The sequence below is a fragment of the Halichoerus grypus genome, chromosome 5 (assembly GCF_964656455.1).
Source record: "Halichoerus grypus chromosome 5, mHalGry1.hap1.1, whole genome shotgun sequence".
NCBI lineage: Eukaryota > Metazoa > Chordata > Mammalia > Carnivora > Phocidae > Halichoerus > Halichoerus grypus.
The window spans coordinates 41,741,785-41,758,422 of record NC_135716.1 but is presented as its reverse complement, the minus strand read 5'-3'; the positions used below and the strand labels follow the sequence as shown (position 1 = coordinate 41,758,422).

At 39.1% G+C, this 16,638-nt stretch overlaps 1 protein-coding gene across 3 annotated transcripts in view; it reads right to left on the bottom strand.

Annotated features, from left to right (window-relative positions):
• Positions 1-10,886, bottom strand: part of RBM12B (RNA binding motif protein 12B) — a 29,726-nt gene extending 18,840 nt beyond the window's left edge. The window contains exons 1-3 of one of the 3 annotated variants that reach the window (XM_078072227.1): positions 10,665-10,789; positions 6,943-6,990; positions 856-6,375 (exon numbers count right to left, since the gene is read on the bottom strand). In XM_078072227.1, the coding sequence (XP_077928353.1) occupies positions 3,321-6,347 (3,027 nt within the window). In that variant the 5' untranslated portion in view covers positions 6,348-6,375; positions 6,943-6,990; positions 10,665-10,789 and the 3' untranslated portion in view covers positions 856-3,320. Of the gene's footprint in view, positions 1-855; positions 6,376-6,942; positions 6,991-10,420; positions 10,628-10,664 lie in introns of those variants that run through there. The other 2 variants (XM_078072228.1, XM_078072226.1) reach the window with 2 other exon arrangements.
• Positions 10,887-16,638: the final 5,752 nt, after the last annotated feature.

Below are 16,638 nucleotides of genomic sequence, written 5' to 3'. Positions count from 1 at the left end.
CTCACGCACATACACATAAAAATGTAACCATCTTTAAAAATGTAAAAACCTCTTTCAGCTTCCTTGTAAAAAAAAAAAAAACAAAACAAAAAAACAGGTAACCTGACCAGTTACTTAGCCTATAGGCCTCCGTTTCTTATCTCCAAAATAGGTTTAAGTTTATTAGGGTTATTGAGAATAAATGATATAGTTAATTCATAATTATAGATCATAAATATATAGTATCTAATGCAGCTCAGTAATAACTAACATTTAATACAAAGATGGAGGTAATGGGGTCACTGCTTAATAGGTGATAGGTGAACCAAGAGCCACTGCTCTAGCCACTGCTTATTCTAAGTGATAAAGTGTACTCCCAATATAATGATTAACTACCTCTTGGTTTATGGGATTATTTTTATTTTCTAGACATGAACTATATTTTTCAGATACCTCTGACAAAAATGTTTGGTTTTAAGATAATTAAAATGCCACTGGGTATTAAACTAGAGAACCAGTATGCTCCTAGTGTACCTGATATATCTGGGAGTAGGAGAGAGGAGGCAAAACTGGCTGATATAGCTGACCCTTGAACAATGCCAGGGTCAGGGATGCTGACCTCTGTGCAGTTGAAATCCACATAAATTTTGATCAAAAGCCTTGCCAATAACAATTAATCAACATGTATTTTGTATATGCATTATATATTGTATTCCTACAATAAAGTCAGCTAGAGAAAACAAAATATTGTTAAAATCAAAGAGAAAATAGTGTTGTACTGTATTTATGGAAAAAATTCTACATGTAAGTGGACACTGGTAGTTCAAACCCAGGTCGTTCAAGATCAACTATATTGATGGGTGTTTAAGAACTTACGTGTTTGAAATTGGTGTTGTGCTTGGTTAACTGGCTCTCCAACATGGAAAATGCCCTGTTATGTTGCATTTGTCAACTTCCATGGCATAAGAACTCCTACCATGGCCAATTTATCAACATACCACTGAAAGCAGAGTTGGGAAAAATGTGCAAAAATGGTTGTATTCAGTAGAAGCCAGTTTTCTATAATTAACTTTTTATTTTTAAAATTTTAAAAATAAACTAAATGATTATGGAGTAAAGTCATCTATTCCTATCAATTCATTAATTTTACAATCAAAATACAAAGCTTGTGTTTACTATTGTTGACCTCTTATTTACTACCACCATCATACCCCAGCCCATTCTGAGAAAAAGTTCCACATTATGTGGTATTTCACTTTTAGGCTTCATCTTAGCTCTTACCGCTACCCATCTGAGAAGTGTTTTAAAGTCTTCCATACATTCCTCAAGACGACTGATTGAATGAACCATCTAAATAGTCTTTGAGCATTCAAATATCATTTCTTCCTATTTTGCTCATCTTGTTTAGTTTGGTTATTAATTTATCATTCTCCTGGCTATTTATAAGCTTACTAGTTTAAAGAGCATACTGATGTGCTTTTTCAAACCAAATTACCAGTTTACTCATTCTACTAGCAATTATATTCACTATAATTAAACACACAGAAACTTGAGTTGGTTTCTCTTAAGACTTCTTAAATCACTGAAGATTCATCCAAAATGGTAGTAAATGGCTAAGTACTGACAAAGTATTCTACTTCTGCAATATCCTATTATTAAATGACTGAACGACCATATATAAATTCAAATTTTATTCTTATTTGCTCAATATAGGAAACCTGGATCACAGAATTGAGAAAATTAACCTGGTTTTATGTAAACTTAAAGGCCAACCAAAGTCAAATCATATTTGATAAACAACTTTTAATTAGAAGTCAATTTATAATATTATCCAAGAGAAGCCCTGGATATATAAAAACTTTTAAAGTTAATTTGTCTTTTATGAACAATGAGCATACTAATTTTGTTTTTAATGCTATTTTTAAAGCAGCAATGTGTAAAGAAAATATTTCAAAGTATTTTTAGCATGATCTTACTAAAATGAGAAGTACCACTTAACAAAGTTAGTAGGCAAAAGTGTTAAGAGCATCAACTGGAGTCAGTGGTCGGTCTGGGTTGAAACTGTCTCCATGATTTACAAGCTATGACTTTAGGCAAGTTATTGAACCTCTAAACTTCATTATCTCACTTGTTGAAAGAGACGTAAGTAATATTCCATACTTCTTAAGGAATATTTAAATTGAGATTATGCAGGTAAATCACTTTTACTGCCTAGCACACAGTAAGTGCCCAATAAATGTTAGCCATTAATATTATGGGTATTAAAAAAATCAAATCCAGTGTTTACAAAATGCCCACACTAAATACATCAAAGAAGTCAAAATTCAATCTCATAGAAGTCTGATTATATTTAGTTATTGAGTCTTTGGATACAAAGTCTTGAAATTTAAAAATGAGAACCTAATAAAAAGTTAAATGAATCATCACTAAATTCTTCCTAAAAAGAAACTATATCCATATATCACATTCTTCCCAGCAGAAGTCTGAATGTCCTTTGTAGCTATAGTTACTTTTTAGTAACTTTTAAGTATTTTGAGTTAATTTTATCAGTTTGGTGGATGAAATGTGGAGGAAACCATAGAACTAAACATAGCTCTCTATGCTACTAATATAGATGTTTGGTCCGTCCTATCATAAATACTAAGGTAGCTGTTGAAAACTTCACAGAAGAAGCTGTAATTCTTTTTTCTTTTTATACAAATACAAGTAAAGTTAATTAGTTGGTCTATTCAGTTGCAATTTTTTTATTTTTATAAAACTTTGCAGTTACGAACATGGAAACTTCAAGAATCTCCTAAGCTTTTTTACATAAGTAAACTTCAAATTCACAGTCTGTCTATTTTGAACTATTTATAATTAACGGGAGGCTTAACACAGTAATATCTCAGACAAAGAAGAGGGCATTAATTCTGCAGGCAGTTAGCAATAAAAATGCTAAACCTGAACAATAAATCACTGACCATTTCCTTATACAGTATAAGATGTAGACTACAGACTGGAAACAAAAGTGAATATAAAATTTATCTTCCCCAAATACAGCTCTACTATACAAGTCTTGAGGTTTACCCAAGATATCAACAAAAATTAATGCACTCGGAATTTTCTCCCCCACTGTCCAAAAAAAAAAACGGGGGGGGGGCATATATAATTTTAAATTAGAAAAACTGAATGGCAATTTGCAAGCAAAAGAAAACCAGATTCACATTCTAATATTTACATTTGTTCTATTCACAAATCAAATTAAAATGTTTTTCATTAGATCATTAAAAATAAACACTTAAAAACAAATGCATTTTACTGCATCAATACTGTGGGGACGTTACTGAATTTAGAAATGCTCTCTAGAGCAACAGTAACTTAACTTTGCGAGGGCCAACTGGCCTATCATTTAGATCTTTAATAGCAGCCATAGCTTCATTATAGTTTATCATAGCAACAATGGCTTCCCCTGTAGGTAATCCTTGTTCATTATACTGTATTGAAACTGAATCAGGTATGATTCTATAGCCATGGAAAAAGTCTAGAATTTCATTAACATTAGCTTTAAATGGAAGATTCATTATCTTAATAGGTGTTACTCTACCTGAACTACAATTTAATTTTGGGTCAGGCATAAATCTCCCCTCAGGTAAACTTCCCATACTGCGCTTTCCAAAATCAAACTTGCCACCTTCTGGGCGACCAAAATTCACAAAAGGGCGATGACTTCTAAAGTCATCAGGTGGGTTCCTAAACTCCTCAGCAGGAGGTCTGAAACTGTCAGGAAGTCTAGGGTCCTCCTCTGGAGGTTCCCTGAGGTCTTCCTCCGGGAGCCGCCTGAAGTCCTCATCAGAAGGGCATCTAAAATCTTCCTCCTGGGGGCTCCTGAAGTCCTCGTCAGGAGGATGCCTAAAGTCTTCATCAGGAGGGCCCCTGAAATCTTCATCCGGTGGGTGCCTGAAATCTTCCTCTCGGGGGCGCCTGAAATGTTCCTGGGGTGGCCGCCGGAAATGCTCCTGAGGCGGCCGGCGAAAGTGCTCCTGGGGTGGCCGGCGGAAGTGCTCCTGGGGCGGCCGCCTGAAGTGCTCCTGGGGCGGCCGCCTGAAGTGCTCCGGGGGCGGCCGCCTAAGGTGTTCCGGGGGCGGCCGCCTGAAGTGTTCCGGGGGCGGTCGCCTGAAATCCTCCTCAGGAGAACGCCTGAAATCCTCCTCAGGAGAACGCCTGAAATCCTCCTCGGGAGGTCGCCTGAAGTCTTCCTCCGGAAGTCGCCTGAAATCCTCCTCAGGGGGCCGCCTGAAGTCCTCCTCGGGAGGTCGCCTGAAGTCCTCCTCGGGTGGTCGCCTGAAGTCCTCCTCGGGTGGTCGTCTCCATTCCCCTTGGGGAAGCCGCCTGAAGTCGTCCTCAGGAGGCCGCCTCCAATCCTCCTCAGGTGGCCGCCTAAAGTCTCCCTCCAGGGGCCTCCTCCAGTCCTCCTCGGGGGGTCGCCTCCAGTCCTCCTCAGGGGGTCGCCTGAAGTCCTCCTTGGGAGGCCGTCTGAAATCCTCCTCGGGTGGCCGCCTCCAGTCCTCCTCCCGAGGGTACCTGAAGTCCTCCCGAGGGTACCTGAAATCCTCCTCCCAAGGGCGCCTGAAATCCTCAAGAGGCCGCCTGAAGTGTTCCTCCCGAGGGCGCCTGAAGTCTTCTGGGGAGCGCCTGAAGTCCTCTGGGGAATGCCTAAAGTCTTCTGGAAGGCTCCTGTCAAGCTGTCGGAAATCCGCCTGGGTTTGCTTGAAATTGTCCAGTTGCCTCAAGTCCTCTTGCTGATGCCTAAAGTTTTCAGATGGGCCAACTGAGTATATTGGTGGATCACTTGAGTCAAATGAATGGGAATGGTCATCTCTATCACATGACTGTGAATGGTCTTGCATTCTTTCAGTGGGCATCAAGGAAAAATTTACACCAAACTCCTGCATTTGTGCCCCAGATATAAGTCTTAACAATACCTCTGTCCCCAAGAATCTCCGTCGGTTTAAACGTTCAGCTTTCATGGCCTGTTCTTCTGTTTTGAATTTCACCAATGCTTCTCCCAGACCAACTCCTTTGTCATCATAAAGTAAGTAAATGTCATCCTCTGCAAGAGAGAAGTCCGCAAAGAACTTTTGCACTTCAACTTTTGTAACATCAAAAGGAAAATTTCTTATATATATACACAGTTTCTGGCCAGGGTAGCCTTCTTGAGAGTATTTTTGTGAAATATGTCCAAGCCTCTCTTTCTCTATTGACACTGGTCTTTTCTTTTCATAACATTCAATGAACTTCAGCATCTGTTTTCTAGAAACAGGATCAATATGAACTGGACGATATTGTAAAACTGTCTTATGTAAACCCAGAGCGGTGTTATAGTCTTTCAGAGTTTTGAACATCACAAATGCGTATCTTGTTCTTCTTTCATCTTTATATAAAAATCTAATCTGTTCATTAGTCAGATCAGTATCTCTAAAGAAATTTCTTAAATCTCTCTTATTAATACTTAGGGACAGATTTTTTAAGTGAACATAAAATCCAAGAGGAGAACGAGAACGTGTTCTTCTGGGAGATTTTGAATGAGATCGTTTTCGAAAATGTCGATCATTAATTCCTCTTGGTGGAGAATGTTCTTCAGTTCTCATAGGAATGTCAACCTCCTTAATTGCATTACCACCAAACTCAATCCACTGCTGTTCTGAGCCTTGCATTACTTCTATGAATCTTGAACCCATAAAACTTCTATGACATTTAAGACCTCCTGAAGCATCAATACATGAAGCAAATTTTACTATGGCATCACCATTATTTCGGCCATCATGATGTTTCAAGAAAATTACGCCATCCACACACAAACCAGAGAAAAAGACACGTACATCATCTTCATTTACTAAGTAAGGCAAACCTCGCAGAAACAAGTAAGGATTCTCTGCCTTCAATGGCCGTGTCTTTCTTGGCCTTAAATCACCATGTCCTGTACCATTAGTATGAAACCCAGCATCTTGATTAATTGGAGAGCCATATCCAGAATTACTTGCTTCTTCTTTAATAGCCTCAACAAAGTTAGACAAGCTGCCAGCCCCTGACGCCCCAGATCCTGGTCGCTCTCTTCCTATGCGATCAGTTCTTCTCATTTCTATAGTCTTCTGCATTTCTGCCTTACTACTAAGAAAGAGCTCTACAGATGAATCCTTGATAAACCCTCCTGAACGACTTATGGCACGTCTTGCATCTTCATCTGTTGCAAATATAATAAAAGCCTCCCCAATTTCCCCTCCAATTATATGCACTCCTCCATCAGGAATAGTCAATCCCGTGAAGAAGTGACGAATATCCACAGGCCCCGCAATAAAAGGAAGCCCCAGTAAACGGATGACTACAGCCATGCTGAGCTCAAACCACAGCAATAATGACCTGCAGACAGAAAGGTACACATAATAGCAAGTCTTATTTTTGAAGTACCTTATCCCAAACTAAACTTAATAATTACTTGGTTCCTACCTTCTTCAGCATTTATAAATGAAAACAAGTTTGAGTTCACAAAAAATATTGACTGTATCTAATTTCTTAAAGAATAAACCTTCTCCCATCTAAACATACAAATAAACCAACTATTTCGAAGAAATATTTCATATCACCTATCCTATACAATATGAGCATCAAAAATATCAAATCTTCTTTGTAAGTCTGCCAAGCACTGCTTCACAACAAGACCAAACTATTTTCAGACTCACTTAGAAACATATCTTCTACTGAAACATGAGAGAGAGCTTTGTGGGTTAAAGAATTTTACCAACCACAATGAGTTTTACATATTTGAAAAGCCATCTATGGTCAGTATATAATTTTTGCTTATGATAATAAACTGTCTACCACTAGTGCATCACTGGCCAGAGGTAAAGTACAGAAACCATGTGTACCTACATGTCCTATTCTATTTTACATTTTTTTTTGTCAAGCCTTAAGCTCTGGATATCTTACCTTTTTAAAATTTCTTGGAGACCTGTTAATTCTGTAAAAGCAACTTAACTGTGGAAAGAAAATGAAATATAATTAATCCTCGGACCCTGTAATTGATCTTAAACAACGCCAGATAAGGATATTCACTTCAGAATTACCTATTAAAAGTGAAGCAATATAGGAACCACAACTATGGGCATTACAAAATGGTCTTCTTTGTTCCAAGGGGAAATTAAACATCCTTCAGCAAAAACGAAGTACAAATTCCAAGTAGACATCTGCAAATTATTTTAAAACAAAAAACTTCTGGAAATTAAACAGCTCCTTGATTGGAAGTGGCACGAGGAAAAGGGTGATAGAAATGTTACACATTTTGATTAGTGTTGGTTATATGGGTGTATAAACTTACTGATTAAATGAATACTATCCTTAAGGTCTCTGCATTTCACTGTATATAAATTTTACATCCACTTAGAAAAAGACAGCTGTTCTACAAGTAAAATGACAATTTAAAAACACCAAAAATTCCCCAAAAGCCTATCACTTCCACTCATGAAAAGACCAAACACCTAGCTCAGTAAGTCCAACTCTCTTGCAATTTTCCTCCCTTTTAAAACATAAGACCAAAATCAAATTAATAAGGCAATGATTCAAAATGATACAATAAATGAACAAGACACTAATGTTTTGATCCAAACCAATGGCTACCCTTTGGATACAATTTTAAGTTCTACACATACAGCTCACACTTCCAAACATGGAACCAAGTTTCCTGATTCTAATATAATTAAGGCAAATACTAAAATACCCCTAAAACTGGGGAGCCTGGGTGGTTTAGTCGGTTAAGCATCTGACTCTTGGTTTCGGCTCAGGTCATGATCTCAGGGTCATGAGATCAAGCCCCTCGTTGGGCTCTATGCTCAGCACATAGTCTGCTTGGATTCTCTCTCCCTCTGCCTCTCCCCACTGCTCTCTCTCTCAAATAAATAAAAATCTTTAAAAAAAAAAAAAATACCTCTAAAATAAAAAAAATCTCAACTACTACTCCTTATCTTAAACTCCTAAAACAATTACTATTAAAATTCATCTTAAGCCAAATAGAAAATCTTATTATGCTAACAAGTTTATTCCATTTCAAACTGTGCTGCATTGAGAAAACCCAAATGACATGTAGAAAATAGAATAAAAGCACATTTATTTAGAATGTTTAGGGATTATCAGTATTAACTGCTGAAAAATCTTAACTTAGTATTTCCTTAAGGAAATTTATATCTAATACTTTCAGATACCCAAAGTAACAGTATTTAATGTACTCTTACTGAATAAGTTTTTAAGAGTTGTTAAATTAATAGTTACAAATTTGTTTTTAATGTGCCAATAAATGTTGCTTTAATTCAGTATTTACACTTAAGTACCACTCTTCCACAAAGTGTTGTCTAAAGACATATTCTTTGGGGCGCCTGGGTGGCTCAGTCCTTAAGCATCTGCCTTAGGCTCAGGTCATGATCCCAGGGTCCTGGGATCGAGCCCCACATCAGGCTCCCTGCTTGCCAGGAAGCCTGCTTCTCCCTCCCCCACTCCCCCTGCTTGTGTTCCTGCTCTATCTCTCTCTGTCAAATAAATAAAATCTTAAAAAAAAAAAAAAAAAAGACATATTGAGGTCTGCAAGGTTTATTTTCCTTTGAAAATGGTCCACTGATTAAACTTTTTAAACTACAAGCTAAACTAACAAAGATATCAAGAAATTACTTGGCATATTCTACATCTGAATTATAAATGCCAAATTAATACTGAAAATATTAATGACATTTATTATTAAAATATTTACATGGTACATGTGTGGGGGCAGGGGTATATGGGAAATCTCTGTATCTTCTGCTCCTTACTGCTGTAAACCTAAAAAACTGCTCTAAAAAAATGGTCTATTAAAATCCGCACAGTACCAAAAATAAAAAATAAGTACAAGCCTGGTTCCTTCAACAAACCAATATCCACACCAACATTTAAAAAACTATAAATGGCTTCTGGAATAGTCCCCACTGAAGTTTCAAGATTCCTTCTTATGCAAACTGACTTAGCTCCTTTACTTTTAAAATATTTTAGACAGATACATGCCATTTTGTCTCTTCTAAACTTTTTCAAAAATTTAAAAGGGATTTACCCTGAGAACATAAATATATCTACAAGATACTTAGGGATGTTTCAAGAATATGTCAAATTTAAAAATTTTCTTATTCTCCCTTGCTTACAAACAGCATTTTAAATAGTTCCATGAGTACAAATCTCATGAATTCCAATTCAAACAGACAATATATGGTATTTTTTTCTAATTTGCCACATACAACTAACACTTAACTTTTCTGCCCTTTAGATGGTAGGGAAATGTACCATTTTATCTCTCAACAATGACATACCTGGGAAGCCACCTATAAGAGACCAGTTCTCAAAATGAGCACTTTTTCTGTGGTTCCCATGTTATTTCCTTAAGCAAACTCCCCAGAAATTCTACTCTTAGAACATTACACAAAAATCAAGATACACAAAATACCCTAAAGTACACTGCACTTAAAATTTTTTCTACTTATGAATGCAACACAAGTATTTTTGTGACTGTGTTGATTTAAAGACCCTGATCTGTTAGAACTTCTAACCTATGAAAAGATGGAAATGAGTCCTTAAAAGCTCCTTTAAGGGCAAGTCACTGAAATTAATTAAGTTCATTTTAAATAATTTTGATTTTATCCAGGATTCATCCCACTTGATCACCATTATCACTAAACAATACGAAATGTGCATCTTCTAATCAAGCCTTATAGGGAAACCAGAAACTAAAATTTAAATAGGTATTATCTCAGATCTGATTTTAACTAGCGAATAACAAGTCATTTTCCAGATACGGTGGGGGAAAGAAAATGACTATTCCTTAAAATCCAAAGTTATGACGAAATTCTAAATGCAGGAGTTTCCCCTGCAGAAAATAATCTAGCCCAGTCCACAATTATTCTTTATGAAGATCTGCCTTTTATCCTTTTATAATGTAGATGGTTAAAATAAAAACCAAAGGCATGACGACACAGAGCCATAGTCCTTAAGGAACTGTAAATGAAGACGAATCCACTCGGCACAGGATTTCCCATAACATCCATCATCCTCAAATGGGGATCATCCGAAGGCATTGCTTCTATAGCCCAAAGCCTTTGTCCATACTCCCAGGGGTCAGAGCTTCCTTCTTTCGCGCCAGGCCAAAGTTGCTACGTGGGATCCGATGCTGTCGCCAGACCTTCAGCCAAAATCAGCCTTCAAATTAACCTGGACCGCCCAACCTCCATGCCTTTCCGTCACGCCGTCCCAAGGGCAAACATTCCACCCTAACTCGCCACAGGGTGAACTGCCCCATACCTAATTCAAACACTTTGGCCACTCTCATGCCTAACGAGCCGGGCCTTCAACGCTTTTCTGCCAACACTGACTACGATGACATAGCAAAGAAAAAAAATACCTATGAAATCCTTCGAGATCTTCACTCTTAAGAAAACTGGGCAGCGCACACACCACACCACATGGAGGCTGACGGGAAAGTCGGTGTTTAGCAAGGAATGAGGGTGCCCTAACGGCAGAAGCTACGCTAGCTCCTGGCGCGGCTGCCGGCCCCGCCTTTCCCTCTTCTTCCGTCCCCATCGCCAACCCCTCCCCACCCCGACGCCCCAAGGGTAACTGCTTCGCACTTGGCAATAAACACACACCACTGCTGCCGAGTCGGACACACAAGGCCGGGGGCGGGGGGCACTCCTCGTCGCAGCAGCCTGCCCAGTACAGGTGGAGCCCTCAGTGAGCCTAGAAGAAGATGGCGCCCACTCTCCCCTCCGCTCCGGACAAACGGACGTACAGTTTGTCTGCCCATGCGCTCTCCAGGCGTAACCCACCACCCCGGCGCCCCGGCCACGTTTGCGCAGGCGTCTTGACGCTCACCCGCTTCCCGTTGTCAGGGGTAGGGAGGCGGTGCCCGCGAGCGCACCGTCCCGCCCTGGGTTCGCTGAGCTTCTGCGCATGTTCAGATTCCAGCCAATCCGGGAGCCTCCACCAGAGAGAGGAGAGATTCCTAGACAAAGTTCGGGGCCAACTCATTGTGGTAATGAGAAGCTTCGATAAATAACTGCTGAGGTACGCTGGACAAACGTTCGTGATTTCCAGGAGTTAAGGAAGGAGATGCAAAAGCAGAGAAAAGTTGACGATTTCTTTCTCTCTTCACCTCTGCAGTTATTGTGTGATGTGAGCATCTTCTGAAAGGCTCTTTATAAAATCTAAAAGGGCACAAAAATGTTAGTTTTACTACCTTAAGATGTTCGGCAGGTACGATGCCAACACCCAGGGGGCTTAATAAATGCATGCCTATTCAAATTTATAGACACTAATAACTTTATGAAGCAAGTTTGTTGTTCCTACTTTCTAGTTTTTTGAAACATGAGAGCAGATAGACCAATCTTGAAAAAATGGTAAGTGAAAAGCACAATTACAGGGATGTTCTGTGATGCCAGCTACGTAATAGGTGGTGAATAACCTTATGTTTGATTTGATTTGATTTTTTTCAAATAAAGCAGACCACCAGTTTTATAACTACATGATATATTTATGGGTGGAGTCAAAGCTCATAAGAAAGCAGAAACTGTATCTTTAAAACACTGTTGGAGATGAAAAAAATGAGTTTTCAATCTCTCTGATATGATTGTGAGAAAGAAGATAGTCTAGCAAGTGAATAAAAGGTGGTTCCTGGAATGAAAGCCACCATTTACTCACTCGGGCAAAAAAAATTTAGCCTCTCCGTGCCTCAGTTTCCTCATCTGTAAAATGGGGGATAATAGTAGCATCTACCCCATGGGGTTGCCATCAGTATTAAATGAGTTAATATATGTAAAACCCCCAAGACTCGGTAAGTACTAGTGGCTTGTTTTAAATGTCAAGGTGATCCATATACAAGCAAAGGATAGCACTTTGGGAAGCTAGGCCCATTGAGTAGATAGCATTTGCCTTATTATCCCCACAGTCCAGGGTTTGGTCCTAGGGGAACCTGACCTCAAAAACTAAAATTTATGGAGGGCTTACTATGTGGCAAGCCCTGTGCATTATCTCATTGTATTCTTACAACTACTTTCAGAAGTAGGTACTATTATTTTTCCTATTTTACAGATAAGGGAAACTGGGGCATAAAGGATTGCATAGCTTGCACAAAGCTACAGAGATAGTGCAAGGTAAAGCCAGGAATTGAACCCTGGTCATTTGCCCCCAGAGGCCACAGGGGGAGGATTCTGTCCTTTGAGGCAGACTCCCTTTAAACCACACAGAACCAACACTCCAGAATGTCAATATTAATTCACAAGAAGAAACACTGGTAAAGTGGACCTGAGACCAACTCTGGCTGACCAGCACTTTTCCTGGCCTCTATATACTCTCTGTATGAAGTCAAATGCTCAGAGAGTTGTTTGCTAAACATGGAAATGGAATATGGAGGTACCTAATATCAAAAAGTGGTTCTCAGTTAAAGGGTACCTGGAAGCATTCTCACCTATGTTAACAAAAATAATAGCTATCATTTATTGAGCACTTACTATAAGGCTAGTCTGAACAAGTGTGCTTAGATCAGACTCCCTCTTTTGGACAAGCTTAGACAGGTATTCCCAGTCTCTTTTACTGTTTTGGGATGACTATCCCCTTCTACTCACACAGATTTTTCTCCACAAACAAGACACTATAGTGAATGCCTGTCTTTTCTAGTCTGCTTTCTGCGTTTCTTAGATAGCAATACCATTACAATCAAAACCAGAAAATTCCAGTTGAGGCAATTAATTGGGTTTAATTACATGGTATTTGGTTATTGAATAGTTTCTTGAACCTTTAGTATGTCAACATGGAAACCTAATCATTTTAGAGAACAGAAAGAAAAGTAAGTTTCTGGAACAACAAAACAGAAGACTGTATCCTAAAATATTTTAACCACACTGAGCCATGAACATTCCATGGCTCTGCCTGGGCATTTAGCCTCAAGCTTTTTACCACATCTACATCACTCCCCACTGAATGATTTTGGTATCACAGTTTTTAGCTGCCCTTCCAAGCTCTTCAACAACCACAAGAAGAGCCTTCTGTCACTTGGTCTTAAGAGTTCCTTGATTTTCTCAACTCCAAGGACCTTTATTCCTCTTGCACACTTTGACTTCCATTCAATTCAGCTGGCATTTATTGAGCCCAGACTGTGTGTCAAGCATCTTGCCAAGGCTCCTAAAAGACTGGGGTGAAGAACTCACAGTCCCCTTTCCTCAAGAAGCTTATACTCTAGCAGGAGAGACAGGGCACATGCCATCACACACAGGAGGACATGTAGAGCATGGAGATTAAGACTGGGCTCTTGAATCAGGCCAGATCCAAGTTTAAATCCCAGCTCTACCACTTCATGACTGAACGAGTTCCTTATCCTTAAACTTTTCCATTTGTAGGGTGAAGATAACAGTACCCACCATTCAGAGCAATACTGAGGACTAAATGATACAGTGCTTATAATTCCAAAGACAGAATGTAAGGAGAAAGCCAAAAAGTAAAATAAAATAAAATAATCTAGAAGACTTTGTGTTGGAAGTCTCCTGCGTGTAATCTTTCAGCCCCCACTCAGCTGCATAAGAATGAGCCTTGAGTCTGGAACACTTCTTACCAAGAGTTAAAGAGCTCACACAGATTGTACCTGGCCTATCACCTTATGTGGGAATATCTTTCCTTGTTTTGGGCTCACTAACTACTCTTGTCTGTGCTTCAAGTATGTACATTATATGTCACTTGGTCAACCCACTGTTATATTTGTCCCCTGAGGAGAGGGGCCAGGTTGCTTCCACTGCAGCATGAGAGGGATGTGGCACATAGGCCAGTTGCCTTGTGTCAGTGGCCAGGAGAGACCCACTGGCCATCGGGGACTGACACCACTACTGAAACTGATCCTGCTCTTTCTCTTCTCTATGTAAGTAAAGTGTTGTCCGTCCAGTGTTTGACAGCATTGTATTTCCCTTAGTGACTCCAAAACCAAGATGCAATGGGTAGAAATGTTTGGAGTCCTCCCCTGAGACTGGTTACTGGTGCATGTAACACAAAAATTTTGTGGACACAAAAAAATTCTGTCTCTTATGACTGGCTAGAGCCTACTCCAGGCTTAACCCACATTGGTCCTCTGCCCCCTTCCCAGGGATCAAATGAGAGGAGACAGCATTGAGATCCCCTTAGAGTTTAGATGATAATAAACTAGAGAATGAAGGAATGAAGCAAGTTTTGATTTAATCTTTTCCATTGCAACAAATGTGTATTAAATGACAATGTGCTCAACACAAAAGAAGACAATGAAATACCCCTGGGGCGCCTGGGTGGCTCAGTTGTGTCTGACTCTTGGTTTTGGCTCAGGTCATGATCTCAGGGTTGTGAAATGGAGCCCCACACCAGTCTGCTTGAGATCCTCCCTCTCTGCCCCCTGCCCCCTCCCAGTCATGTACGTGCTTTCTCTCTTGCTGTCTCTCAAATAAATAAATAAAATCTTAAAAAAAAAAAAAAGACAATGAAATACCTCAAGACACATCACTGTAAAATTAAGAAAAATGAGGACAGAGGAACATCCTCAAGACTTCCAAAAGGTAAAAAACAAACTTAAACACAAAAGAATCAAAATGGTGGATTTTTCAACAGCAATGTTAGAAACCAAAAGAAAAAGAAGCAGTGCCTCCAAAATTCTGAGGGGATATTTCCAAACTAGAACTTCATACCCAAGTAAACTATTAAGTAACTGTGAAGGAAGAATAAAGATATTTGCAGATATGCAGGTCTCAAAAATTTACATCTTATGCATCTTCTTTCAGGAAGCTGATGAAGTATTTACTCTATCCAAAGAAGGAAGTAAACCAAGAAAGAAGAGAATATGCAATACACTTGACTTGAGATCTCTCTTGAACATCACTCCACTTTCCCCTTCCAGTTTAATAGACTGCATAGTCTTTTCATTTTTAGTTTATGTCCTTTAGAGGCCACATAACATAGTGCTTAAGAACATAGATGCCTGAGGGGCACCTGGGTGGCTCCTCAGTCAGTTAAGCATCTGCCTTCGGTTCAGGTCATGATTTCAGGGTCCTAGGATTGAGACCGTGTCGGGCTCCCTGCTCAGCGGGGAGTTATTAGCTTTTCCTTCTCCCTCTGCCCCAATCTTCCGCCATCCGTACATGTGTGCATGAAAGCACATGCTCTCTCTCAAGTAAATGAATAAAACCTTAAAAAAAACATAGATGCCTGAGGCAACTGAAGCAAAAATAAGTTGGGCTACATCAAACTAAAAAGCTTCTGCACAGTAAAGGAAACCATCAACAAAATGAAAAGGCAAACTACTGAAAAAGGAGAAAATACATACAAATCAAGTATCTGTTAAAGGGTTAATATCCAAAATATATAAACTATTACAACTCAATAGCAAAGCAACAATCTGATTAAAAAATGGGCAGAATGTCTGGATAGACATTTTTCCAAAGAAAACATACAAATGGTCAACAGGTACATGAAAAGGTACTCAACATCACTCATCATCAGGGAAATGCAAATCAAAAACCACAGTGAAGGGGCACCTGGGTGGCTCAGTTGGTTAAGCATCTGCCTTCGGCTGGGGTCATGATCTCAGGGTCCCTGGATCGAGCCCCGCATCAGGCTCCCTGCTCAGTGGGGAGTCTGCTTCTCCCTCTCCCTCTGCCTGCCGCTCCCCCTGCTTGTGCTCTCTCTCTCTCTGTCAAATAAATGGATAAAATCTTAAAAAAAAAAAAAAACACAGTGAAATATTACCTCACACCTATTAGACTGGTTATTATCAAAAAGAAAACAAGTTTTGGTGAGGATGTGGAAAAAAAGAAACCTCTGTGTGCTGTTGGTGAGAATTTAAGTTGGTACAGCCATCATGGAACCCTCTATGGAGGTTCCTCTAAAAATTAAAAAGAGAACTATTATATGATCCAGCAATTCTACTTCTGGGTATTCATCTGAAGAAGATGAAAACACTAGCTCAAAAAGATATATGCACCCTCACACTTATTGTAACATTAATTTTAGTAACCAAGATATGGAAACATTGGAAACAACTTAAGTGTCCATTGATAGATGAATAAAGAAAATGTGATTATACACACACATATACATAGGAATATTATTCAGTCATAAAAAAGAATACAATTTTGCCATTTGCAACAACATGGATGGACCTTGAGGCATTATGCTAAGTGAAATAAGTCTGACGGAGAAACAAATACCATATGATCTCACTCGTGTGGAATCTATTTTTAAAAAATGACAAAAAAGCCCCAAACATAGATACAGAGAACAGATTGGTGGTTTTCAGAGGTGGAGGGTAGAGAGTGGGTGAAATGGGTGAAGAGAGTCAAGAAGTATAAACTTCCAGCTATAGAATAAAGTCACAGGGAGGTAATATACAGCATGGTGACTATAGTTAATAATACTGTATCGCGTATTTGAAAGTTGCTAAGAGTAGATCTTAAAAGTTCTCATTACAAGAAAAAAATTTTGTAACTATATGGTGATGGATGTTAACTAGACTTACTGTTATGATCATTTCTCAATATATACAAATACTGAATAATGTTGTACACCTGAAACTAATATGTTATATGTCAATTATACCTAAACAAAAAAATAAAATAA